We start from the raw sequence: 24400 nt of genomic DNA, 5'->3' as shown, positions 1-24400 counted from the left end.
GAGGCGAGCTTAATATGCAATTAAATAAACTAACAAACTCTCAGACTTTAGTTTATAACTAATGATATGTCCAAAAACTGATTTTTTCCTACAAAAAAAAAATAAAAGATAAAGAGATTAGAACAAGATTTTTCCTGAAAAATGAATTTATCAGTCAGAGAGAGAAAAAACTGAGGGTTTCGTCAGACCTACAAATGGGAAAAATAAAATAATGAAACTTTAAATGTTCATGTTCAGAAATTCTGGCAACTTGTTTTCATAGCTAAGAGCTTCAACAGATTTTAAAGTGATGAAATCATTTAAATCAAATATAAATGCAATAGGCAGTTGAAAAATAATGAGCGTTACGTAGGAATGATAAATACGTATTTAATTCCACCTTCAATAACTAAACAATTTCTTATAAACCGGCTAAGCTAATTTTATTCGCTGCATTCAACTCCAGTACCTTATTTTCTCCTCTTACCTAATGCTCTTAAATTCTCACTGATCGCGATTTGTTACATTAATGCAACTCTATGAAGATGTTTTGCCCTTGTAATTTAACGAAGTAGATATGTTTGGGCCTGTGAACAAAAAAAAAGAAGATATGTTTGGGCCAGAACAACTCGGCTCATTGGTTTAACGCTATTGATGGTTCAAAATGTAAATTCACAGACCGGTTTATTTGGTTTAAAAGTCGGGACAATTTACATTTACTGGAGGTGCGTAAACCGGTTCTTGATCAGAGTGGCTACGTGCTGAGCAACCCACACCGAGCCAGCCACAGTGCAGCAGAACGCGTGCGTGTGACCTTCCCTCTCAATAGATAAGGAAGTACCAGGAGCCTGCTTTGAAATCTGGACAACGAAGATTCTATAAGAGGACTCTCCTTCATGTGTCAGAAAGTGTATTTAAGATTAGCTGAGAAAGTAAAACTAATTTAACCTCTTCAAAGAGTTGCAATGGACCCCAATGATCATCAATGCCAAATAAAAATGCAAGTCTGCTCTGGTTTTCTCTCATGAAGTCCCAATCTGGCTCTGCTGCAAGCTTATAGTTACAAAAAAAAACGGTTAAGTAATGTCGTCACGTTTAAACGTTTTGTTGGATATTAATTATAGTGCAAATGCTTAATCATGTTTATTTTATTGTACACTTTGAACTCATATTTAGACTCTCTAAACTCCATTAGGGACACATTGTTTAAAGAAGGAAGGGTGGTACCTCTCTAAACTCTGTCATTGCCATATAGAGAACATTGCGCATGGTGTGATACTGCAAGGGAAGGAAAAACAAGAGTGGAAGAACTTGTTATAATGATTTTTTTATTTCTGAATTTATACATCTATGCTCTAGAGTGATCCTGCAAGTGAGGACTTAAACAAGACAATACCTGCCTCAAGTGAGTGCAAGTAGCTTGAACAGCAGTGTCAGACCATGAAGCTCCAAGTGAGTTAGATACAAGCCGACGTGCAGCCCACACAGGTAACAGTCTCAGTGATGCAATCAGAAAACTTGCTGTAGCCGATAGAACAGAAGACCTGAATGAAAAGATAATTTGGTGACATTCTAAATAAATGATGATTTGCTTGGTTCTTTTTTGATAAGATAATGAGAATAAAAAGCTCACGCTGCAAGTTTTCCAATTAATGATTGTTTTGTTGACTGTTTGTTCAGAGTCAGAAATGGATACAAGCCAATGCAATATACCACCTGAAAAGCAATCCAGAGAATATATATAAGATCATATCACATTTGCACAGAGAGAAATTTATATAGAGGAAAGTATCATAACACTGAGTGTAGTATACCTTTTCAGAGAACTTCCTTAAAATGTCAAGGGATATATAAGAACCAATGGAGTGTGCAACCTAACCAAAAGCAGTTAAGATTAATGGATATATGTAGAAGCTATATTTCAATGCAAACATGTAACGTTCAGTATTATATGAGACGCAACTAGTTCTTACAAGTATTATTGGAACTTTCACTCCCTCCATGTCCTGTCTGATAAAGCCAACCTGTATAGTAACTAACAGAATAAGATCTTAACTTCATCAAGAACTTCAAAAGGATTTGAAAACCCAGGGCAATCAGGTAATAAAGTGGTTGATTAGAAGCAAAATGTTCAACTTGAGAAGGAAGAAAGTTAGATTTGTATATTACCTTATGGTCGATTTGTTCTTGTAACGAAAACAGCCTCCCAGGCTCCCAGTCCTAAAAGCGAAACAAAAGAATGTAAATATCAAAAGCTATCATGAACGCACAAAAGCTAAGAAGCAAGCATCAAACTTCAACATATGAAGGCAAGTTATAGTATACTGTATACCTTGGTCGTCTGAGATATTTGGCCAATAGCTACACAAGAACCAAAAAAACAAACCAGTTTAACCATTTGAGGGCAAAAGAATAAAATCAAACTCAATGGATTCACAGAAAACAAACTCGAAACCAGAGTGGACATACCGGTAATAGATGCATTTCCATCAAGAAACTCGTATAAAGACTCCAAAAAGTCCTTGTAAAATGGCACAACACCTGAAGATTGATTCACAAGGCAATGTATATATGAACATGAAAAAAAAAAGAATATTCATATATAGTAATGCTTGCATAGTAAAATATAAAAGAAACCTGGATTCCCCGGAATGAACAATACATGGAACTTGGGATCCTCAGCTTGAATTTCCATTATCTCCGTCATCAAACTTGTTAACAAATATTAAGAAAAGGAGTGTAACTATTAATTAAAAAACAGAGTCGAACAAGATTCAACTAATAAGAAAAAGAAAAAGAGTTAAATACTCAGAAACTCTGGACAATCTGGAAGTTACAGGAGTTTTAGCGTTGTTCATCAGTTCCTTTTCACTCTCCATGTCTGCTGTTCACTCAACTTATATTATCTTCTACAACAATTGAAGAGACGGGAATCTATGAGCCACGGTACAGACATAAATCAAGTAAACAGAGTAAATTAGAGATAAAACGTGAGAAAACATGTGGTAACACTCGAAGCTCGAACCATGCACCTGAAACAACGACAGAAGTAGACAGTTTGGGGAATCGAACCGCCGATGGGAGGAAGAAAGCAGCGTAGAGACGGAGTTACCGAAGGTACAAGAAGAAGAAGTCCAAACCGCATTTGTTTTTTTTTTCCGCAATTAGTATATAAAGGAAAAATTATTGGGTTCATCCTTAAGCTAGAACATCACGGTTCACCAACCAATAGTCAATAGTGGTTGAGTATTTGATATTTGATATCTTTTAAAAAAAGAAATAAAATTGAATATCCAAATTAGATTATATTTTTAAAATAAAATAATAAAAATACATAAAAATAGTTACAAAAAATAAATTAATTAATATTGTTAAATCTTCAGCAAAATACTAAACTCTATACTCTAAATCCTAAACCCTAAACCCTAAACGTTAAACCTTAAACTTTGGATAAACTCTAAACCGTTGGAAAATCTTAAACCCTAAATCATACATTAAAAACTAAATTTTACTAACACTAAACCCTAAATCCTAATCACTAAACCCTAAACCCTTGGGTAAACCCTAAACCCTTGGGTAAACTCTGAACCCTTGGATAAATCATAAACTCTAGGGTTTAATTTTAAATATTTTTGATTTAGAGTTTATGATTTATCCAAGGGTTCAGGGTTTATCCAAGGGTTTAGGGTTTAGTGATTAAGGTTTAGGGTTTAGTGTTATTAAGATTTAGTTTTTAGTGTATGATTGTTTAAAATTTTCTAATGGTTTACCGTTTATCCAAGATTTAAGGTTTATAATTTAGGGTTTGGAGTTTAGGATTTAGGGTATAGGATTTAGTATTTTGCTAAAAGTTTATCAATATTTATTTATTTATTTTTTGTAACTATTTTTATGTATTTTTATTGTTTTATTTTAAAAATATAATCTTATTTGAAAATTCAATTTGTTTCCTTTTTTAAAAGATATCAAATATCAAATACTTAAACACTATTGGTTGGTGAATCCAGAGGTTCACCATCCTAGGGGTGAACCCAAGAATTTCTCTATATAACGTTGTACAAATTTGTTTTTTCTTTCTCATTACTTTTTTAACAAGGAGATCGTTTTAAGCGACGTCGTTTCGAGTTTCGAGTTTCAAGGTCTTTTTCGTTTATCTCCAAAGAGAGGTCGTTGAGACTTGAGACACACACACACACACAGATAAGTGTTTTGTAGCCTCTGAGTAACACAGAGAAGAAGTGTTATCATCAATGGCCTCTGTAGCTTCTTCAACCGCTCTCATCTCCTCCACTCGAGTTTCTCCAGCAAAGTCTTCGCTTCCATCTCCCTCCTCCCTCTCTTTCCTTCGTACCATATCCTCTCCTCTCCGCTCTGGTTTTGCTCTCCGCTCTTCCCTCAGCTTCTGCTCTCGCAGGAGCTTCGCAGTCAAGGCCCAGGCCGTAAGTTATCTCAATGCCGTTACTTCTTCTTTGCTTTAGTGAAACTGAGTGACGTATGCTTATGCTCGATGAGAATCTATGATTGGTTGGTTTGAGCTTTCTATTTGATGTTGTTAACGTTTGTCTTTTGTGAGTTAATAGGATGATCTTCCACTGGTGGGAAACAAGGCGCCTGATTTTGAGGCTGAGGCTGTCTTTGATCAGGAGTTCATCAAGGTTTCTTCCTTTTGCTATTTTTTTTTTTTTTTTTATCTTGACTAGTTTCTTTACCAAATGTGTGAAAAACATACCTCCTGAGATAAGTTTAGGTTTGTAGCTCAATGAGTGGTATTGGTGTGTATGTGTCTTATTGTTTAATGGTTTGCAGGTGAAGCTCTCTGAGTACATTGGGAAGAAGTATGTGATTCTCTTTTTCTACCCTTTGGACTTCACTTTCGTCTGCCCAACAGGTTACCCATTCCCTTAAATTGAGTATCTGAGAGGTTCACTCACTGCCTCCTAATCTCTCTTTTTTCATTTTTGTCTTGTAGAGATTACTGCCTTCAGTGACCGCTATGCGGAATTTGAGAAGTTGAACACAGAAGTATTAGGTGTCTCTGTTGACAGTGTGGTAAGTCTTAACACTATTCATATATTTTACTCCATTTCTCATCTTTATTTGTTTGCAAAATTGCTTGACTCGTCTCTGTTTGTTTTGCTGGGTGTCCCACTTAGTTCTCCCACCTTGCGTGGGTCCAGACAGACAGACAATCCGGAGGCCTTGGTGATCTCAACTATCCCCTTGTTTCAGATGTAACTAAATCTATCTCAAAGTCTTTCGGAGTGCTCATCCATGATCAGGTAGCTACTCAAATCTTTTGCTTCATTTAAAAGTTTTCATAAGTGTTTTGTGTTGTTGATAAAGAAGAGAACTTCAGGGAATAGCACTGAGAGGGCTTTTCATAATCGACAAGGAAGGTGTGATCCAACACTCCACCATCAACAATCTTGGTATTGGCCGAAGCGTCGATGAGACAATGAGAACCCTCCAGGCCTTACAGTACATCCAGGAGAACCCTGATGAAGTCTGCCCTGCAGGATGGCAACCGGGTGAGAAGTCAATGAAACCTGACCCCAAGCTCAGCAAAGAGTACTTCTCTGCTATTTAGAATAGCTATAACAAGTACAAGACCTTTGTTATAATTCTGCAAAATGTATCAAATCACTTTCTTTACAGTCCCTTTTTGTATGAATATTATAAATCATTTCATTTTTCCATATCAATGCTGAACTTTGTGATGAAGAGATGTTACTTTTAAAAACAAATCAAACAAGAATGTATCTTCAAACCCAACAACACCACATATTCATTTCCAACATAGTTCAAATTTCAGAAGTGAATAACTAGAATATATTAAAAAAAACATGAAAATAATAAGTTTGACTAACGAAAGTCAAAATTACACTGCATAGTCTGAAACTTAAACCCGCTGGTGGAATTAGAGGAACCGAGAGGGATCTTGAGATCATCACACCTAATCTTCGGTTTAACTTTCCACGACTTAATAATCCAAAACTTAAACCGAACACTCATCACCAGCCTCACATCGATCCGGTACACTCCGGTTAAGTCATCCTCCTTCAGATCCGCCCTCGCTCCGTCGCCGAGCACCACCAAGTTCTGCCCCTCCATCTTCGTCACAACCACCGTCGTGTTCTTATGCCCCTGATAGAACGGCGCGATCTCGACGGAGCCGAACCGCTGATCTCCGTAGTATCCACTGACCTGGACCACGTCGTAGTAGATCCCGAGACGCTGGTTAGGGTTCCGGATCGTGAAATTGAGGTCGAGATCGTAGTGGAGGTTGCTGTTGTTGCTCGAATCGAGGCTGAAACGGTTCAGATTGGCGTCGGCGACGTAGAATTTGACGGCGTTGGGGCGGAAGATCAGCCAGAGGATCAGGGCGGTTATGCCGAGGATTACGGCTACGGCGATGAGGATGTTCCAGATCAGGCTGAGGATGCAGCACCCGCAGCAGCGTAGACAGCTTCCGATGCAGCTGCCTATGCAGCTGAAGCAGCAGCATCCGGGGGTTTTGTATCGGCGCTTGGGTTTAGGCGGCGGCGGAGGAATCGGTGGCCCGTAGTATCCGCCGTTGAGGTGTGGTTGTGGTGGCCCGTAGTATCCGCGGTTGAGGTGTGGTTGTGGTGGCCCGTCGTATCCGCGGTTGAGGTGTGGTTGTTGTGGCCCGTCGTATCCGCCGTTGAGGTGTGGTGGTTGTGGCCCGTCGTATCCGCCGTTGAGGTGTGGTTGTAGTGGCCCGTCGTATCCGCCGTTGAGGTGTGGTTGTAGTGGCCCGTCGTATCCGTCGTTGAGGCGTGGTTGTTTTATGTCTCCCATGTGTTCGACGAAATGCCTCAGAGAGAAACAATCAGATAGTTTTTAAGAATTTGAATCGAATTTTTTTGTTTGTGAAGAAGAGGAGAGAGGTGTTGTGTTTTTATTCAAGAGAATGATTAATGTGACGCGTTTTTTAAATAAGGAAACGAATTCAAAAAGTCTTGATTACTCTAATATGTATATTTGTTGCCATTCCGTGACAAAAAAAAGAAGAAGTATATTTGTTGCCATTAAACTCTGCCTGATCTGGTTAATAAATGCTTTCTTGTTTTGGTTATGGTCACGACTAAGTTTTGGTGTTACAGTCAGCAAAGATATTAATGAAATAAAAACCGGGTAAAGCTTAACCATCGGTTTAGTTTTCAAAAAGAAAGTGCCGTTACGTTTTGGTGCAGAAAAGGTAAGCCTTGTCAGTGCTTTTTCAACAATCGATAAGAATTTCAAATTTAAAGGTTTATTAATATTTTTATTTATTAGGTTTGTCTATAGCTCCATGAAAATCGAGTTTGTTGCTCACTACAGGAGAAAGAGTTAAACGTGTGATGTGTAGTAAGTTTAGATATGTGTGAAAGATTAAAACGTGTGATTTAATTGTGTGATAAGTATGGATGTCGATTGATTGATCGGTGATTTTTATAAAATTTACATTATTCATCAGTTTACTTTAAGTGACCAAAATAATCATGTCCAGATTATTGTCTGTTTCGCCTGCAAGCCGCGGCAACCTCAGCTTTTAACTCATAAATCTTAGCTCGGTCCAGTATACAGAGGTTCATAGTTTTGGTTCAACTGTTGCCACTATATCAAAGCAGAAACAGGGAGATGTAAGATTAAAGCATGGCCTTTAGGATAATACTGAAGTATAGTGAACAGATCCGGCCCAACATGTTTTGGCGCCCAAAGCCCAAAAACTTATAAATATATTTCGTGATTAAATGTAATCAGCTAGGGATTGAACTCACTAATTGTTCTTACCACTACACCACAATCAGTTATTAAGATATTGATGTCCTTTAAATATATATAACGTAATTTGGCGCCTAAAGCAAAGATTTTTCCAGCTTTAGTCCACGGTCTGCCTTAATAGTGAATATGATGTAGATTTTAAATAATGTTGAACGTTACAACTTACAAGCAAAGAAACTATTGTCTCATCGTTGGAACCAAAATTTTTGTTGGTTTTGTCCATCTCTCATAGTTGCTTTGATTCCATTAAACAAAACAAAAAAAGTTGTGAAAAAAAGAAGAAAAATAAAACAGTGTAGTGTGGTGTGATACTAGAACTTGCCTTTCTTCGTTGGATGGCTAAAGACACTAGGCCGTAACAAAACCTAACGAATAGCAATTAGGCCCAATTTTACGAACGTTTTTTGTTGTTTTTTCTTTCTTTTTACGAACGTTAAAACGCTGCTATATACGCCTGATTGGTAATCCCTGGCTATATGTTTTAGATTATACTTTATTAGTGTTCTTGGTAACTGGCTATTTACACCAAAAATATACTTTGAAGAAATTTGTATAAAGTATGATGGGAATAGATTTACTGCTGTAAACAAAAACTATGATTGTGAAAAGATTTTACATATGTAAATTATATATATTGAGCGGCTCTCTCTCTCCTCGATAAACTCTCTCTAGCGACCAAACAAAAGTGAAGACTTAGCTCCGGCGTCCGGAAGTGCGTGCGCGCGCATGCCGGTGCCGGAGGCCTCCTAGTAGGCGATTTCGTCTTTCTTGTTTGCTGCTCCACTGCTTATCTGCTCTCTTATGTTAGGTTCGTGGATCTGGGTTAGGGTTTCACTTCCGGAAGTGCTCGGTCGCGACGAGTTACGGCTCCGTCGGTGGTGCTGCTTCCTCTGGTTTCACGGCGAGGTCGCGGAGTAGTGGTTCGTGGAATCAGTCGGATTTTTGGGTGAAGGAATTAGGTCGATTTTCAGATCTAGATCTGCTCTGGGTTCATTGCAAGCGCGGAGGAGGGGCAGCTAGTCATCTCGACGGTTCGGCGGAGGGTCTTCACCGGTCTTAGTTGGTTGCTCTGGTGATTACGGCGGTGACATCTTGATTCTTGGCGGTGTCGTCGAGCATCAGTGTTCTCCTAACCGTAGTCAAATGTGCTCCGGTGGTTCTCATTAACACGGTGGCGGATTTTGAGTCCTTGTATGCAGGAGGGATGATACGGGGCTCTGTTCAGGTCCGTGTAAGCTTTGCGAGTTGTTTGATAGGTGGTCGTCTATGGCTCCTTGGTGGCTTCTTTGTGTGCTTCTTCATTTTGCAACTCCTCTACGCTTCCTTCTCTCTCGTAAACTCCGGGCAAAGGCGACGGCTTTCTTGCTCGGAGTGGTGCCTCTTGTTATCATTGTTGTTCTGTCTTCCTCGACTCCAGAGATTGTTTTCTTACAGCGCCAGAATATGACTCTTCGGTTCTCGAAGACACAAGAGATGTGGCGGTTCTGCAGTGCAGTCATTGATCACCATGGAGGTCGCCCTTGGTCATAGCTCACATCCCAGCACCTTGTGACCTCACTTGATCTTGCGAGGTGGTGTAGTTGGACTTTTCTGTGCAGGTTTCGAGGCTTATGGGTCAGGAAGTAGCGATGAATCAACCCATTTTTTGCAAGTGTTCGATGCGGACTACGCACGTATCTGCTTGGTCCGGCGTTTACCTTCTGCTCGCAGGAGTTCGATGTCCTTGTAGCTGGTACCTGTCTGTCTGTGGCGTCTTTGGTGAGGATGTAAAGGTTCTGTTATGGTGGCCCGACTTCAGGTATGGCTGTTCGTAACCCTCTCTTCAACTGGTCGCCTTGCGCTTATCAGACGATGGAGATTTTAGGCTTTGAGGAGATCCCGAGACCCAGCTACTTCAGGCGTCGCCCCGGGAACTCCGACATCCGAAGAAATGAGGTGAAACCCACCTTTCTCGGGATTTAGCGGCATCGGTTGAGAACGAGAATCGGTTATCTAGAGATTTTGAATTGATTAGCGGAATGCGTCGGTTTAGGTTGTTGATGCGAAGCTCGTTAATGATATTTGATTCTGGATAAACTTTTGGTCGAATCGAGTCTGTAATCGAAATTGCATTCCCGGTTACGGGTTTTTCAAATTTATAATATATTTAAAAAAAAAAAATTATATATATTGGAATATAAATATGCTTAATATAAAAAAAAAAAAAAGATTTTACATCACTTACCAATGAGTCCATGCCATATAGATATTGTAATGATTCATGAATACCTAAGCCCTTTGACAAAAAAAAAAGAATACATCATCATATATAAACTTATTTTTTGTGGCTCATTTGAATATCTAAAAAAAATATTATATGTATGTTGTACTTTTCATTGCGGATTATTCCGAATCCTTCCATAGATCATGGATATCTTCAGCTTAATCAGAAAAAATTATGTGCGATAGACCATAAATATTTACAATTTAAAAATATTTAGGTTTTTTTTTTGCTTCGGATAAGATTAAATTTGGAGATAGATAAACTACCTCGAACTTCCGATGTTGTACACTATTTTAGACGTTAGGTGAAAAGGACCATTTTTATAAAATTATGTGAGTTTGGCAGTGTATTATTCACTTACTGTAGATATTGTCTGTGTGTGTGATACCACGTTCAGTACCACCATTTGTATAAAATAAAATTCACGGTTAGGTATCTCAATCAACTTTATTCGAGAATAGCATGTGTATACATCATGCGCTTTGAAATCCAAAGTATAGATTCAAGAAAACTATATTGCAAAACTGATGTAGATAACTATTTGGAATATTTCCAAATATTTTATTATTTGTTTTATTAATTATTTAGATAATTATCTTTATTTTTTTAGGGTTTTCGGTTTTATTATATATAGCCATTATATATAGCCGTTAGGTTTAAGTTTGTATTCAGTTGATGATTTGATTAATAAAAGTTAAGAGATTTCTCTTTAATCCTTGTTTTCGGCTAGATCATTGGTGATCTCAACGAATTAAAAAAGACATTGATCTTATGCATTTTTAGACTAAATAAGATTTTTTTGATTATCCTAGTTTACCGGGTATTCTCAGAATCAACGAATCTCTAGTTCTATCAGAGCTGGCGTTTTGGTTTCTTAATCAAAATCCGATTTTGGAATCATGAAAAAAAATTTCGTGGAAAGTGAAGTTATTGTTTACAAAGAAATTGTGGGAGATCCAATTTTCGATGTTTACAATGAGGAGGGTGGAATTCAAGACAAACGCGTTGATCAATTTGATGCTTGTGTCGTGATGGTCAAGCATTGGGTGGCAGATGGCTTCACTCCTAACGAAACTTTCCAAGTCAATCGTAAGGAAAGAGTTGGATTCATAATTCAAGAGGAACACGTGTGCTTTAGAGAAGAAAAAGGTGTTTCACCTTATGGTGATATGGTAATATCTGGAATAAATAAATCACATTCAAGTCATGGGATTTGTCAAGAAAATATGAAGATGGATCCTCACGAGGGAAGATGTTACGTTTTCCAACTCGGACGGTATCGTCAGTGGATGCTCAAGAAGAGAACAAACAAATTAATCGAAAACCACGGTTAAGATTCTAGGGCGAATCTTCTCTAACCCGGAGAGAAGGACGTAGATAAGTATTTGGAATATATCCAAATATCTTATTATTTGTTTTATTAATTATTTAGATAATTATTTTTATTGTTTTAGGTTTTTCGGTTTTATTATATATAGCCGTTTAGGCTTAAGTTTGTATTCAGTTGATGATTTGATTAATAAAAGTTAAGAGATTTCTCTTTAATCTTTGTTTTCGGTTAAATCATTGGTGATCTCAACGAATTTAAGAAGACATTGTTCTTAGGCATTCTTAGACTAAATAAAATCTTTGTGATTATCCTAGTTTTCCGGGTATTCTCAGAATCAACGGATCTCTAGTACTATCTTATAAAAAGCTTTCTCTACATCAAAAATCTCCCATATTTATACTCCATCCGTTTCTAAATGTAAGTAGTTTTAGCAAAAAAAGTTTGTTTTACAATATAAGTAGTTTACATATTTCAATGTATCTTTTTCATTTATTGGATATTGTGTGACCAATGGAATAATGTTAGGTTTTTAATAATTGGTTGAATTAATTGGTTAAATGATATATTCTTTTAAATAATAATTTTTTAAATATTCGTGTTTTTAAGCAAAACTACCTACGATTAAAAACGGATGAAGTATTAAACTAGACATTCTCTTGACTAAAACATGCATTAACAAAAACTAGATGTTGATTGTCTAACTACCGCTTTAATATAAAAAGACCCACTTAATTTAAATTTTATGAGTTTATTATGTCAAACAGAAAAGGTCGAAAAGATTAGTATTTGGACTAATTTCTATAAAAAAAAAAACTGAATGTGTAAAAGTGTTTTCTGGTTAAAAGTTCTTAACGTTGGTTTAACTTAGATTAAATTACATAACCCCGTCCCGAGTTAGTATTAGTAAACTGACTTTCTTCGTCAAGATTTGCCTACTGATTACAACGTTTCCTGTATTATTTTTTATTCAATGGTTTAATAATGAGTTTAAGGGACCATGTTTCTATTCCCATTTCTTTGTCAATACTGAGTGGACCATGTTTTAAATTAAATGAATGAAAATAGTCATAGCAAAAAATTAAACTTCTTGGACACGTCCCGAGCTGTCGAGAGGTGTGCGATGATCGGATGTCACGTAGTCCCTCTTGGATCTTAATTAGAGAGGTACGTTAATACTAAATGTTTTGTTTGAACATTTTGTAAATACTAAATATTTAGATCATAGGAACTATTAAATCCCAAATCTGAAGAAAAGAATAGTAGTAAGAAACAAGCTGAATTCTTCTAAGTTGTACTTACCAGATCACAAGATCCAAGAATATTCTCGATAACCCCTAAGTCACGTCACGCTTACTAACTTTAATGTTACGTAAGATTTTATAAGGATGTGCTTTATTGTGCAAGAAAACCTTATCTTAAGCAATACATCATCATTAGACAAGAAAAGTCTACAAATCCATAAGATGGCTAAAATAAATCTAATCCACATCATTTTTATTTTTGAACGTTCTTATTTGTTGTGGAATATTGTAGAGATATATATTTATGGATCTCAATTTAATTTAAGAAAAAGATGGAGACATATATATCGACGATGACACCGTAACACAATGTCCACAAAACATTAACAAGTCATAGTCTATTCGATAAAATGTGAAGTCTATCACCGTCCAACTTTATCGGCTACTAAGAAAATTCATCAAAAATTTTGAAGCTAAAGTTGATTTGATAGGATCACAAGATGCATCTTAGTCACCGGAACTATATTTCAAGAAAAATTTATATAAAAAAACTATTTTTCAAGAAAATTACAACTTAAAAGAGAATTTAGAATTTAATTGTAAAAAGTATTCATATTTAAATTCTCATAACTCGTTACAACAACACCACGGATCTGTAATAATTTGCCATCGTATAAGCAAAATGTACAATTTTACATCATATATAATATCTAACGGAGACCTCTGCTTACCTGCTTTCGCTCCGTTGCAGTTTTAGACACTAACACTACAACCCTGAGCATACGTATACTTAACGGCGTTATCTCCGACAATAACTCCGGCAGCAGCTTTATTAGCGAAGTTAATAAACGCCTGACACCTCACATAAAGATGATACTTCCCTGTGATAAACGCCCCAACCTTCCACCTCACTCTGCCGTCAGCACGAATATCCAACCTAATGACGCCGTTTTCTTGATCGCCGTCAAGACTAACGCCGTTAAAAGGAGCGATGGGGACGGAGTTTCCGTAGACAAACGGCGACCAGATGTTGACTTCTTTGTGTCCTTGGTACGTAGGAGGGATCGATGTTCGGTAAGTGATCTGCTGGTTCTGGTAAGCAGCGTATACCTCGAGACGGTCGTAGTAAACGCCGATCTTGTCGTTAGGGTTCCGGGAAGAGAGAGTGACTTGGAAGTTGGAGGTGAGGAGGTTCGGTGGATTACCGGAGACGTTGAAGGCGTAGACGGTGGCGTCTTGGAGGATGAAACGTGGCTTTGAAGGTTGGAGAATTGCCCAAATGAGGAGTATTGTGAGGAAGATTATGAAGAGGATGATGATTATTGACCATATTATGCGACGGATTAGTTTCCGGCGAGAGTGACTATGGGAGCCACAGTCTTTGTAGGTCATGGTATGGTGGTGGTTTTTTTTCTCCGGCGGTGGTGGAGAAGTTGTTAAGAGGCTTTTGTTATTTTTTTGGTTGATGTGTTGTATGCTTTATACTTTTATAGAAGAATGATAACCAAATAAAGGTATTCTTTCTTTTATATTAAAATCAAAGCGATAATAGTACGTAGTTGTACATGTATTTTACTAAAGCAACAATAGTTGATCAAAAAAAAAAACTGAAGCAAGAATATTTATACAAATCATACATGACATTTTAATCATCAAAAGTTTTTTTTGGTTAATTAATGTAAGTTTATGTATTTGGATTTTGGTACATAATATTTCTTTATAGTGTAACTCACTAACTGTACATGTGCAGCCAAGTATATATATATATATATATTTTTTTTTTTGTTTTTTGCAGCCAAGTATTTTAGTATACTACATGGTTTGTATGGCACTGTATTGGTTGTTGAATAATGAATACTACTTTCATTTTAGTTTCTGTACATCAATGAGTATATATGTATTTATTTCTAGGAATGAAGAAAATTGTGAAATAGAAAATGATAGATATGATCGGTCCATGTCTTCTGTAGAAAGGTGACTTTATTTGTGGTCAATTTTTTTTCTTTCTGTGGCTCCAACAATAAACCCATTACTAATTCAGCTGGTAAATGTTACTTCCAGCTTCCTCGTTTGAAAATGAAACTTAATTAAAAGTTCTAAATCAGTTCTTAATATTTCTCATTTTCCATAGTATTTATAAAATGTGAAAGCAAAGATAAATATGTACAAGAAAATAACCAATGTTTGATTGAAAAGGTAATATATCACATAAATAAAAGCAGATGATATTAATATTACATTTGTAAAATCGTAAAATGGTTGAATGTAAATCGTAATTCAACCAAATTATGTGGTTGCTCGATGATAAGCAATCGCAAAATCATTATCCATTGAGCCATGTTTTAACATTTTGTTAGCATTGATTTTGTAAAACAGTTAGTTTCTCCCTTCCCTACTAAAGATGGACATTTCGGTTTAGTTTAGATTTAGTTTGGCTAGTCTAGGTATAAAGTTTTCAACAAAAAAAAAAAACTCAAGACATACAAAAAGTATCATTGGAGCTATCACATGGGTAGATGAATATTCAATACCTAATGACTTTTAAGTATTAAATGATCAAATACTTTGTATCTTATATGGATCAATAAAGCGATAGAGACTGAAAGAGAATTTCATCTATCCACGTAAGTCCCCCATATTGGAAAAGAGGCCGTAAGTGACCAAACACTAATTGCCAAAAGAGAAACCACCACTTGTCCGTCATCTCTTTTTTTTTTGATCAACTTGTCCGTCATCTCTATGTGTCTTGTTACGTTGATTAAAATTACAACAACTGATCTAAACATTGTGTTGTAATTAGATTGGAAATAATTTTTCAACTAATTATCGTATTTCTAATTGATATAGGTACCGGTCGACATAGTTGAATGAAATTTTAATATTACAATGTTACATATTTAGTTGTTGTGCGCATAACAAATTGTATCATATCGGATATTCATATTTGTTCCAACTGAACTCACACAGTGAAGAAATGAAAAGAAATTGAATAGCAAACATCATTCCATCATGGAAAAAAAAAATTAAAAAAAGAAGAAGAAAAGCCCATTACACCTAGATAAGGGGATTCTGAACGAAAAAGAACATACGACCATACAAACAAACCGGTAGCAGCAAAGAATTGTCAGATTATCTTTTAACTATAACATTCCAAACAATTATGGAAGCACTTTTTGCATCCAAAAGTTCACTTTGGGATGCCTGGCCATGCTGATTCCCCACCATCAATTTTACTATATAATAAGTAACATAAATTATAATCGAAGTTCTTGTTTTCTTACCAATTTTCTTAAAATTATAACAAAAAAAAACCAAAAACTTAAACGCCAAAACCAACCCGACCGGTCTAGAGTGTGGACCAGTTCAATAGAAACCCTGCATTGCCTATAGTGTAAAGTGTAAACGCTGAAATTGTTTTCTTGTATAACAACCTCTTTGGTTATTAACTCCGGTCTATTAGCCGGAGTTTTTAACTCATTATTTGACATTTTTTTTGTTTTTTTGTTTTCTTTTTTATATTTTTCGGCTAAAAGATGGTTCTTAGAGCAATCTCATTGGAGGTTTCTTGCTCCTAGGTTCTTAAAATACATGTATGTGTATGTAATTACGGAGTTCTAAGCTTTACGGGAAATCGGGTTGCTCTTATATCTCTTATTTAAGAGACGGTTCTTAGCCGAAGCTAAGAACCCCAGTTAAAAGACTGGGGTTAATCATGCTAAGAGCATCATTAACCCTATAACCCCATTTGGGTTTCTTAAGGACTTGTTTAATAATAAAAGTTAGTTAATAAACCCATAGATTTTGTGCTCCATTGGGAGTTTCTTAATTAAGGGTTCTTAAAAAAATATTAAACATTGTTTTATTAAAATTTATTTTATTTTTTTAAATAAAACATAGTAAAAATAACATTTTAAACATATATTTAAAAAAAAAACATAACGACCAAGGAAGAACCGAAAACGCGAGGTGAAAACTGATGAACTAGTCCACACTCTGAAGAAACTGTCCCAAACAAAACGACCAGGGGTGAGTTTCACTCTCCATTGTTTGTTATATATATGAGGAGTTAGAGATAGTGTTAGATTTGTGTATATAATGACAAATAGAAGTGGAGATAAGGAGGCTAGAAGGGAAAGACAAAGAGAAAGGAGCAAAGATCGTTGAAGAAGCAAAGAAACAACAAGTGACTCTTTTAGTAGTTGGACAAGAGAAGAAACCTCCTATATGGAGGCTACTGGAGAAATGGGCTTGGAAGAGACGCCGTGGACATACCGGCGTTCTCAAATACTGTCTGGAAAACGCTCCTTGCATGACCATAGCTGTTAAACCAAAGAAGCGCAAGCACGATGGTTACTTAATCACCACCAAACGCCACAAAAACTTCTGGCTTCTCGCTTAAAAACACCAACCTGCAAGCTTTTCATCCTTTATTTTGTGTTTGTATCATCAAAATATTTGAAATAAATTCTCATTCTTCAATGGATTATTGAAATAACAAATGTATCTGCACAAGAATTATCAACAATTTTCCCCTATCCTCATTTGTTTAAAATGATTCTGTTAATAAACACAACACATTGGAATGTAAGTGAGACTACTGAAGCCAATGCTTATAAGCAATACGGTGAAGATGATCATACCCCGTAAGCACTCCTGCTCCTGCTACACTAAGAAGCACGTTGGCAGTAACTCCTTTATACAGTGCAGAGAACCCTTCATACTTCATTATCTCTCTCAATGCATGAATGACGTTCATGTATTTAACAGGCTGTCCTGATGTAAGCATCATTCTCCTCCTAACTGTGTCAAAAGGGTAAGCAATGACGCCTACAAAGGTAGTAATGCTCCAACCCAACAAAAAGCTAGCCAAGAAGTTTCCCTGTCACAAACTCAAAGCAACCATTTATAACCATTGTTTACTCTTACTCTTAGATTAAGCAATGATAACATACCTCTAAGGAAACAGCTAAAACAATGGGTTTGATGGTATCATACATCCCAAAATACATCCCACGGTAAAGAGTGATCCCTAGTATCGACACGCCAAAGCCACGGTAAAAGCCTTTAACACCGTCGCTTGAGAGAGTTTTACGGTACACATCGACCATCCCTTTGAACTGTCTCTTCCCACTAACTGAACATTCTTTCGCATCAGTGCCTAAACGAGCCCGCGCATAATCAAGATGGTACAGAAACAACGAAGTTGTAGCTCCAGCAGCGCTTCTAGAGGCTACGTTTCCAGCGAACCACTTCAAGTAACCGTCTTTCTCTTTGGAGCATCCGAGACAGGTCTTGAAGTAACCTTTAAATGCAAAGTTGGAAGCCTAAGAGCGGAATTAAAAAGAGTCTCTTAACACAACAAAACAAAACAAAACTCAAAGTGTCTAAAGATTAAGCTTTTCGTTAATTAATCAAACCTGTGTAGGAAAATAACGTATGATGTTGGCTTGGTTTCCTCTCCAGAAGGACAAAACACCTTCTTCTCTGAATATTCTGACGAAGCAGTTGCCAAGATCGGTGTAGGTCTTGTGAGATGTCCTGTTTTGATCATTTCGCCTTGGTTTTGGAGTAAAAGCTTCACCCTTTCGATTGGAGCAGCTGCGGATTTGGCGACAATGGCTGCAGCAACTCCCATCATAAAATCCGTAGAGAAGATTCTGAAGAAGACGAGAAGACGAAGAATACCGAAAAAGAGAAAAGAAAGAAAAAAAAATTGAGGATTGAGTGACACGTATGCTATTTCAAGGCTTAAGAATCGGTCACCAAAAACCCATATTAATGATCGGTTATTGCAGTTTCATTTAATTTTGATTTAATTAAATGATGTCATTTGTTTAAAAACCATCTTAAGAAACTGCAATAATCATTCTCTTACTTCATTACAATAACGGAGAGACGCTACTCGCTAGGTAGATTAGTTGTTATTTTTTTTTTTTTTTGATAATCCAGGAGTTTCCAACTTACGTGGGTCATTCCTCTGGGTCCGGTTAGGCAGCGGTCCACTTCACCCGGGAGGGTTTTACCTGGGCTGGGGACAAGGTCCAACACCCAGTACCGCATTTGGTGACAGAATGGGCAGTTCGCCTCCGCCTGGCGTCGAACCCGTGAGCATGACAACTGGCGCACAGGGTCCTTACCAAGTGACCTATCTCGTACCAAGTTGTTGTTGATGGGAGTAGTGTATATTATCCATTCATCCTCGCTCTGTTTTTGTTTCTTTTTGTTTCAATTTATCTATTTTCAGTTTGCCAAATCCTCGTGTTTACTGTCTTGTTTGTGTAAAAAAACAGCTGCCATGTATCAAGCGTAAAGATGAATGACAAGAAAAACTATTCCGAGAAGACACTCATGAAGAAAACGTAGTGTTTTGAGCTCCTCTCGCTCTTGTTTTGACAGCTTCAATTTTGTGAAGTATGCCCTTTTATGATTTCTCGATCTTTTTTTTTGTGCACCAGTGATTTCTCGATCTAGAAACAATATTTAGAGTCAAGGCCAGTGAGGAAAATAGTATTCAGGTTTTTCTTTTGTGGCTCTTTCTTCTCCGGCAAATCACAATAGCTTTAGTGACAAACTTCAATATTTAACTAAAGGATACGTATTGTTGCAACTTAGATTCTGATTTATTTTCCTTCCGTTTAGCCAGTGTAATAAAATTCAATCCCTTAAGAGCACCTTTAATGGTTAGTATCTACAGATAAGTTCCTAAACTAAAAAGTAATAATAATCTAAACAAATAAAATTGTATAATTAAAAGTTAATGCTTTTAAAAAGTCTAGACCATTTACACATGACCATCTGTCTAGTGTGTATGAGAACCTTAGCTTTAAATGGAAGTGCTCTTAGAGCATGATTAACCCGGAGTTCTTAGGGAAAGGTTAATCATGGTCTATACATGTTACAAAAAGGGTTCTCACCGTTAGGGTTGTCCTAATGAAAGATGTTCAATTTGGGTTACCCGAACCGAAACTTTACCGGAAATCCGGTTTGGTGCATCTGAACGTCTGTAAAAAAAAAGAAGAGTATTCCGAGTCTTTGACATTCAATCAAAATTCCACGTGTGACACTCGTTAAGTCGGCCAATTTTTTGTACCGTAAATGGGCTTTTCTGTCAAGGTCCATATAAGTCCACTTTTTATGATGTCATTGTCATGAGCCCATCCCCAATCGTGATAAATCTCGTAAACCAATCAATACACGCCACGTCATTGACAAGTAGAACTCGCGCCACGTGAGCCGCGGGTCAAGCGGTCATCATCGTCCGACTTGGTATATTCCCTCGTGTTATCTTCCAGAACAATATAGAGAGAGAAGAGAACCAATTAAAAAGACTCATCCAAACGAATCTCAGCCGTCCATTCCTCACCCTATTGTTTTCTGTTTTCCTCTCTTCTTCTTCTCGCTCGACAAATCGTAACTAACACCTTCACGAAACCGTCGTGAGAAACCCTAAAATCATGGCGAAAGAGATTCAATCTCAATCTCCTCCGTCGCCTACGACCACCGGAATCACGTTTTCTTCTTCTTCCTCTTCGCCGTCTCTGTCAATGATGCTATCCTCCACCAACGCGTTCTCGTTACTCTCGAAAGGGTGGAGGGAGGTGCGGGACTCAGCAGACGCGGATTTGCAGCTGATGCGGAAACGAGCGAACTCCGTTAAGAATCTAGCGTCGACGTTCGACCGCGAGATCGAGAATTTCCTCAACAACTCGGCGATGTCTGCGTTTCCCGTCGTGTCGTCGTCTCCGTCGGCGTTTGGCAATGAGATTGGGATCATGAAGAAGCTTGAGCCGAAGATATCGGAGTTCCGCAGGGTTTATTCGGCTCCGGAGATCAGCCGTAAGGTGATGGAGAGGTGGGGGCCAGCGAAGGCGAAGCTGGGGATCGATTTGTCGGCGATTAAGAAGGCGATTGTGTCTGAGATGGATCTGGATGAGCGGGAAGGGGTTTTGGAGATGAGGAGACGGCGGGATAGGGATAGGTTTAGGGAGTTTTACGCGGAGGGAGAGGGAGAAGGTAGTTTTGGAGATTGGAAGCCGATTAGGTCTTTGAAGAGTAGGTTTAAAGAGTTTGAGAAACGAAGCTCCTTAGAGTTATTGATTGGATTCAAGAACAGTGAGCTTGTGGAGAAGCTCAAAGCCAGCTTTGTAAGATTCTTCGCGTTTACGCTCTCTCAAGCTTTGAGATGATATATTTGTATTTTGGAATGATTAGTTAGAGTTTCTTAAGGTATTTTGGCAACTTTTCTAATGGTGTTTTCTCTTTTGTTGTATTTGCAGCAATCACTTTATAAAGAAACTGATGAGGCCAAGGTTAGTATTTTGAAGTAGCAACTCTCTCTCTCTTCTTCTAAGTTTAACAGGAATTGCACACACTAATGTTTGAGATTGACACTCGTGTGTTTTCTTGATTTCCTTTTGCAATTTTTCTTGTTACTCTGCTGGAATTTTCTTGTTGCTCTGTTTATTTTCGAGTTCAGTGTTCAGTCAAGTAGTTTGACATGGCCGCCTTTAAATTTTGGTGCAGGATGTTCCACCACTGGATGTACCTGAACTTTTGGCATCTTTGGTTAGGCAGTCAGAACCGTTCCTTGATCAGATTGGTGTAAGAAAGGGTAAGCATGTATTGCATTTATCTCTTCATGTTGCTTAAATTTTTGATTAGTTGTATGAGTCTGAGTTGTGAATAGTTGGAGTTTCTCTGCCATAGCCTATCGGTGATTTAAAAAAAGAAAAAAACTTACTTTTCTCCCTGATATTAGGAGGGGATTTGTTTAGTGTGTTGCTTGACCATTTTTTTAGTTTCAAATAGTTTTAGGTATTACTTTGTGTGAGAACAGATCACTCAAATTAAAATCTGCCTTTCGGTGGCTTGTTAGACATGAAATTTGCTGGATGGATATATAGGTAAATGTAAATGTTTATAAATCACGGTTTCTAGTAGTTTTAATCTAGTTTTTGGTGTTTACATGAGAAACTCAGTCCCTGATTTTGTTCGATTGAATTGTCTTTCAGATTTGTGCGACCGAGTAGTAGAAAACCTTTATAAATGCAAGAGCCAACACCTCTGGCGCCTGCCCTCTGCACAAACATCTGATTTAGTTGAAAATGATAACCATGTTGATGATTTGGATACGAGGATAGCCAGTGTTCTTCAGAGCACAGGACACCATTACGATGGTGGCTTTTGGACTGATTTTCTGAAGCCTGAGACGCCAGAAAGCAAAAGGCACGTGGCAATAGTTACAACAGCTAGTCTCCCGTGGATGACCGGAACAGCTGTAAATCCCCTGTTCCGAGCTGCCTATTTAGCAAAATCTGCAAAACAGAGTGTCACACTCGTGGTTCCTTGGCTCTGCGAATCTGATCAAGAACTAGTTTATCCAAACAATCTCACCTTCAGTTCACCTGAAGAACAAGAGAGTTATATACGTACATGGTTGGAGGAAAGGATTGGTTTCAAGGCTGATTTTAAAATCTCGTTTTACCCCGGAAAGGTAAGTTGATCATTTTGGATACACTATATGTTTTCTTCTGTTTGTTGCTTGAGAGTGACTGTGTTTACTGGTTTTCTTATATAGTTTTCAAAAGAAAGGCGCAGCATATTTCCTGCTGGTGACACTTCTCAATTCATACCGTCAAAAGATGCAGACATTGCTATTCTTGAAGAGCCTGAACATCTCAACTGGTATCACCACGGCAAGCGTTGGACTGATAAATTCAACCATGTTGTTGGAATTGTCCACACAAACTACTTAGAGTACATCAAGAGGGAGAAGCATGGTGCTATCCAAGCATTTTTTGTGAACCATGTAAACAATTGGGTCACACGAGCATATTGCGACAAGGTGGCCTTTCTAACTCTCTATCTTTTCAAGTTCTTGTTCTGTTGCTTTGAATCCTCTTTAATGCTAATATACATATCCTCTCCACTCATGAAAGGTTCTTCGCCTCTCTGGAGCAACACAAGATCTGCCAAAATCTGTTATATGCAATGTCCATGGTGTCAATCCCAAGTTCCTTATGATTGGGGAAAAAATTGCTGAGGAGAGTTCCCGTGGGGAACAAGCTTTCTCAAAAGGCGCATACTTCTTAGGAAAAATGGTGTGGGCTAAAGGCTACAGAGAACTAATAGATCTGATGGCTAAACACAAAAGCGACCTCGGGAGCTTCAATTTAGATGTGTACGGAAACGGTGAAGATGCAGTCGAAGTCCAACGTGCAGCACAGAAACTCGATTTGAATCTCAATTTCCTCAAAGGAAGGGACCATGCGGACGATGCTCTTCACAAGTAAGTTCTGAAAAAACGCAGATATGCTCTTGAAATTATGTTAATGTTTCTCTCTCGTTTTAATGAAGGTACAAAGTGTTCATAAACCCGAGCATCAGCGATGTTCTATGCACAGCAACCGCGGAAGCACTAGCCATGGGGAAGTTCGTGGTGTGTGCAGACCATCCTTCAAACGAGTTCTTCAGATCATTCCCAAACTGTCTAACCTACAAAACATCCGAAGACTTTGTGAACAAAGTGAAAGAAGCAATGTCGAAAGAGCCGTTACCGCTCACCCCTGAGCAGATGTACAATCTTTCTTGGGAAGCAGCGACACAGAGATTCATGGAGTATTCGGATCTCGATAAGATCTTAAACGATGAAGACGGAGGAAAAAGGATGAGAAAATCAAGATCGGTTCCGAGCTTTGACGAGGTGATCGATGGAGGATTGGCGTTCACACACTATGTTCTCACAGGGAATGATTTCTTGAGACTATGCAGTGGAGCAACACCAAAAACAAAAGACTATGATAAGCAACATTGCAAGGATCTGAAACTTGTTCCACCTCAAGCTCACAAGCCAGTCTATGGCTGGTAGATGTTTTGCCAACAGTGATTGCTTTTTAGATTTGCTTATTAGTAAACCACTACTACGTTTGTTATTTGCTATGATAGTTGTTTAAGGTCGTTTGTTAATAGATAGGTACTAGGGAAGATCATTTTGTGGGCTATTTTGTAGAGTATTAAATACAAAGCGTATTTAATGCCATATGTAAAAATTTACTCTCCCTGTTTCAATATATAAATAGCTTTGAAAGCTTTTTTTTGTTTCATAATATAAATTGTTTTGAAAGTCCAATGCAAAAGAGTAAAATGATAAAATAATATTTAAACAAAAAATAAAAGTAAAGTTGTAAGTTGATTTTCATTGGTTACTTTTTATTTAATTAAATTCTAGAAACAAAAAAAATATTGTTCTTAACATTTGTGTTTTAAGTATAACTAGATAATAATCCGCGCTTTGCGCGGAATGAGATTATTAATTTCGTTATTTTTAGATAAAAAAAAACATTAGATCTCTTTAATCTAGATAACAGTTTGGTTTTACATTGTTTTTCAATTTTTAATCTCCTAAAATATCACTACCATTCTAAATCTATATTTATTTTGGTTTGTTCGGTTAAAATTCTTGAGGGTTTTAATCTTTGGATGATAAACCAAAAACTATTACTATTTGTTTGGTTCATGTTATATGAGTTTTAGACGGTACTGATGTCCAACCAATAGTTTCATATTATAATTTCTAAATGCATGCAAAATCAAATTAAATCTAGATAATAGTTGAAGAAAAAAAAATTATTAAGACAAATCTTTTCTCTACGATTTGGCCGATTGTGAAAGGAAACAATAAAAAAAAAACCAATTTTATCTATTATTGAGTAAAAAAGAGGTATGCAATGATCTGCAACTGATTGACTCAAAGTTGTTTATGAGTTCCGTTGTTTTGATATGAAACTCTAAACTAATCAATTT

General features: G+C 37.2%; 5 protein-coding genes and 1 pseudogene across 7 annotated transcripts; 2 read left to right on the top strand and 4 right to left on the bottom strand.

The window, feature by feature from the left end:
- Window positions 1–505: 505 nt before the first annotated feature.
- LOC111197797 (lipid droplet-associated hydrolase) lies at window positions 506–3151 on the bottom strand. Of its 3 annotated transcripts, none has more exons than XM_013784698.3 (13): window positions 3012–3151; window positions 2788–2888; window positions 2617–2690; window positions 2449–2520; window positions 2312–2340; window positions 2149–2199; window positions 1953–2003; window positions 1794–1853; window positions 1613–1695; window positions 1376–1523; window positions 1207–1257; window positions 928–1032; window positions 506–839 (listed from the first exon to the last, which is right to left on the bottom strand). In XM_013784698.3, the coding sequence occupies exons 2-13, from the start codon at window positions 2856–2858 to the stop codon at window positions 696–698; spliced, it is 939 nt and encodes a 312-aa protein (XP_013640152.1). In that variant the 5' UTR covers window positions 2859–2888; window positions 3012–3151; the 3' UTR covers window positions 506–695. The 3 variants fall into 3 exon arrangements, with proteins under 3 accessions (XP_013640152.1, XP_013640153.1, XP_022559390.1); XM_013784699.3 differs by having other exon boundaries at window positions 2788–2913; window positions 3012–3148; XM_022703669.2 differs by having other exon boundaries at window positions 2788–2885; window positions 3012–3120.
- A 907-nt stretch (window positions 3152–4058) lies between these two features.
- Window positions 4059–5700, top strand: LOC111197798 (2-Cys peroxiredoxin BAS1, chloroplastic). The gene is made up of 6 exons (XM_048759255.1): window positions 4059–4418; window positions 4560–4634; window positions 4786–4867; window positions 4949–5028; window positions 5133–5258; window positions 5336–5700. The coding sequence occupies exons 1-6, from the start codon at window positions 4230–4232 to the stop codon at window positions 5564–5566; spliced, it is 783 nt and encodes a 260-aa protein (XP_048615212.1). The 5' UTR covers window positions 4059–4229; the 3' UTR covers window positions 5567–5700.
- A 36-nt stretch (window positions 5701–5736) lies between these two features.
- Window positions 5737–7051, bottom strand: LOC106452490 (NDR1/HIN1-like protein 2). The gene has a single exon (XM_013894631.3). It carries the CDS (start codon window positions 6796–6798, stop codon window positions 5842–5844), a length of 957 nt encoding a protein of 318 aa, XP_013750085.1. The 5' UTR covers window positions 6799–7051; the 3' UTR covers window positions 5737–5841.
- Window positions 7052–13190: 6139 nt separating this feature from the next.
- On the bottom strand, window positions 13191–14337 carry LOC106452492 (NDR1/HIN1-like protein 1). Its single transcript, XM_013894634.3, has one exon. The coding sequence runs from the start codon at window positions 13988–13990 to the stop codon at window positions 13352–13354; it is 639 nt and encodes a 212-aa protein (XP_013750088.1). The 5' UTR covers window positions 13991–14337; the 3' UTR covers window positions 13191–13351.
- A 2722-nt stretch (window positions 14338–17059) lies between these two features.
- Window positions 17060–19662, bottom strand: LOC106345500 (annotated as a pseudogene).
- A 227-nt stretch (window positions 19663–19889) lies between these two features.
- On the top strand, window positions 19890–23687 carry LOC106372022 (digalactosyldiacylglycerol synthase 1, chloroplastic). Its single transcript, XM_013812146.2, has 7 exons — window positions 19890–20742; window positions 20875–20907; window positions 21122–21209; window positions 21610–22091; window positions 22176–22442; window positions 22537–22886; window positions 22955–23687. The coding sequence occupies exons 1-7, from the start codon at window positions 20053–20055 to the stop codon at window positions 23463–23465; spliced, it is 2421 nt and encodes an 806-aa protein (XP_013667600.2). The 5' UTR covers window positions 19890–20052; the 3' UTR covers window positions 23466–23687.
- The last annotated feature ends 713 nt before the right edge of the window (window positions 23688–24400 follow it).

The sequence above is a fragment of the Brassica napus genome, chromosome C5 (assembly GCF_020379485.1).
Source record: "Brassica napus cultivar Da-Ae chromosome C5, Da-Ae, whole genome shotgun sequence".
In the NCBI taxonomy this organism is placed as follows: domain Eukaryota; kingdom Viridiplantae; phylum Streptophyta; class Magnoliopsida; order Brassicales; family Brassicaceae; genus Brassica; species Brassica napus.
The sequence above is the reverse complement of the archived record's forward strand: the minus strand, read 5'-3'. Positions and strand labels throughout refer to the sequence as shown.

Coding starts and splice junctions, on each gene's coding strand:
- LOC106452490 (XM_013894631.3), bottom strand. CDS start 6,798: ATGGGAGACATAAAACAACCACGCCTCAACGACGGATACGACGGGCCA.
- LOC106452492 (XM_013894634.3), bottom strand. CDS start 13,990: ATGACCTACAAAGACTGTGGCTCCCATAGTCACTCTCGCCGGAAACTA.
- LOC111197798 (XM_048759255.1), top strand. CDS start 4,230: ATGGCCTCTGTAGCTTCTTCAACCGCTCTCATCTCCTCCACTCGAGTT. Junction 4,419..4,559: donor TCGCAGTCAAGGCCCAGGCC/GTAAGTTATCTC, acceptor GTGAGTTAATAG/GATGATCTTCCACTGGTGGG. Junction 5,029..5,132: donor GTGTCTCTGTTGACAGTGTG/GTAAGTCTTAAC, acceptor TGTCCCACTTAG/TTCTCCCACCTTGCGTGGGT.
- LOC111197797 (XM_013784698.3), bottom strand. CDS start 2,858: ATGGAGAGTGAAAAGGAACTGATGAACAACGCTAAAACTCCTGTAACT. Junction 2,200..2,311: donor AAATATCTCAGACGACCAAG/GTATACAGTATA, acceptor TTTCGCTTTTAG/GACTGGGAGCCTGGGAGGCT. Junction 1,696..1,793: donor TAAGGAAGTTCTCTGAAAAG/GTATACTACACT, acceptor ATTGCTTTTCAG/GTGGTATATTGCATTGGCTT.
- LOC106372022 (XM_013812146.2), top strand. CDS start 20,053: ATGGCGAAAGAGATTCAATCTCAATCTCCTCCGTCGCCTACGACCACC. Junction 22,092..22,175: donor TCTCGTTTTACCCCGGAAAG/GTAAGTTGATCA, acceptor TTTCTTATATAG/TTTTCAAAAGAAAGGCGCAG. Junction 22,443..22,536: donor CACGAGCATATTGCGACAAG/GTGGCCTTTCTA, acceptor CACTCATGAAAG/GTTCTTCGCCTCTCTGGAGC.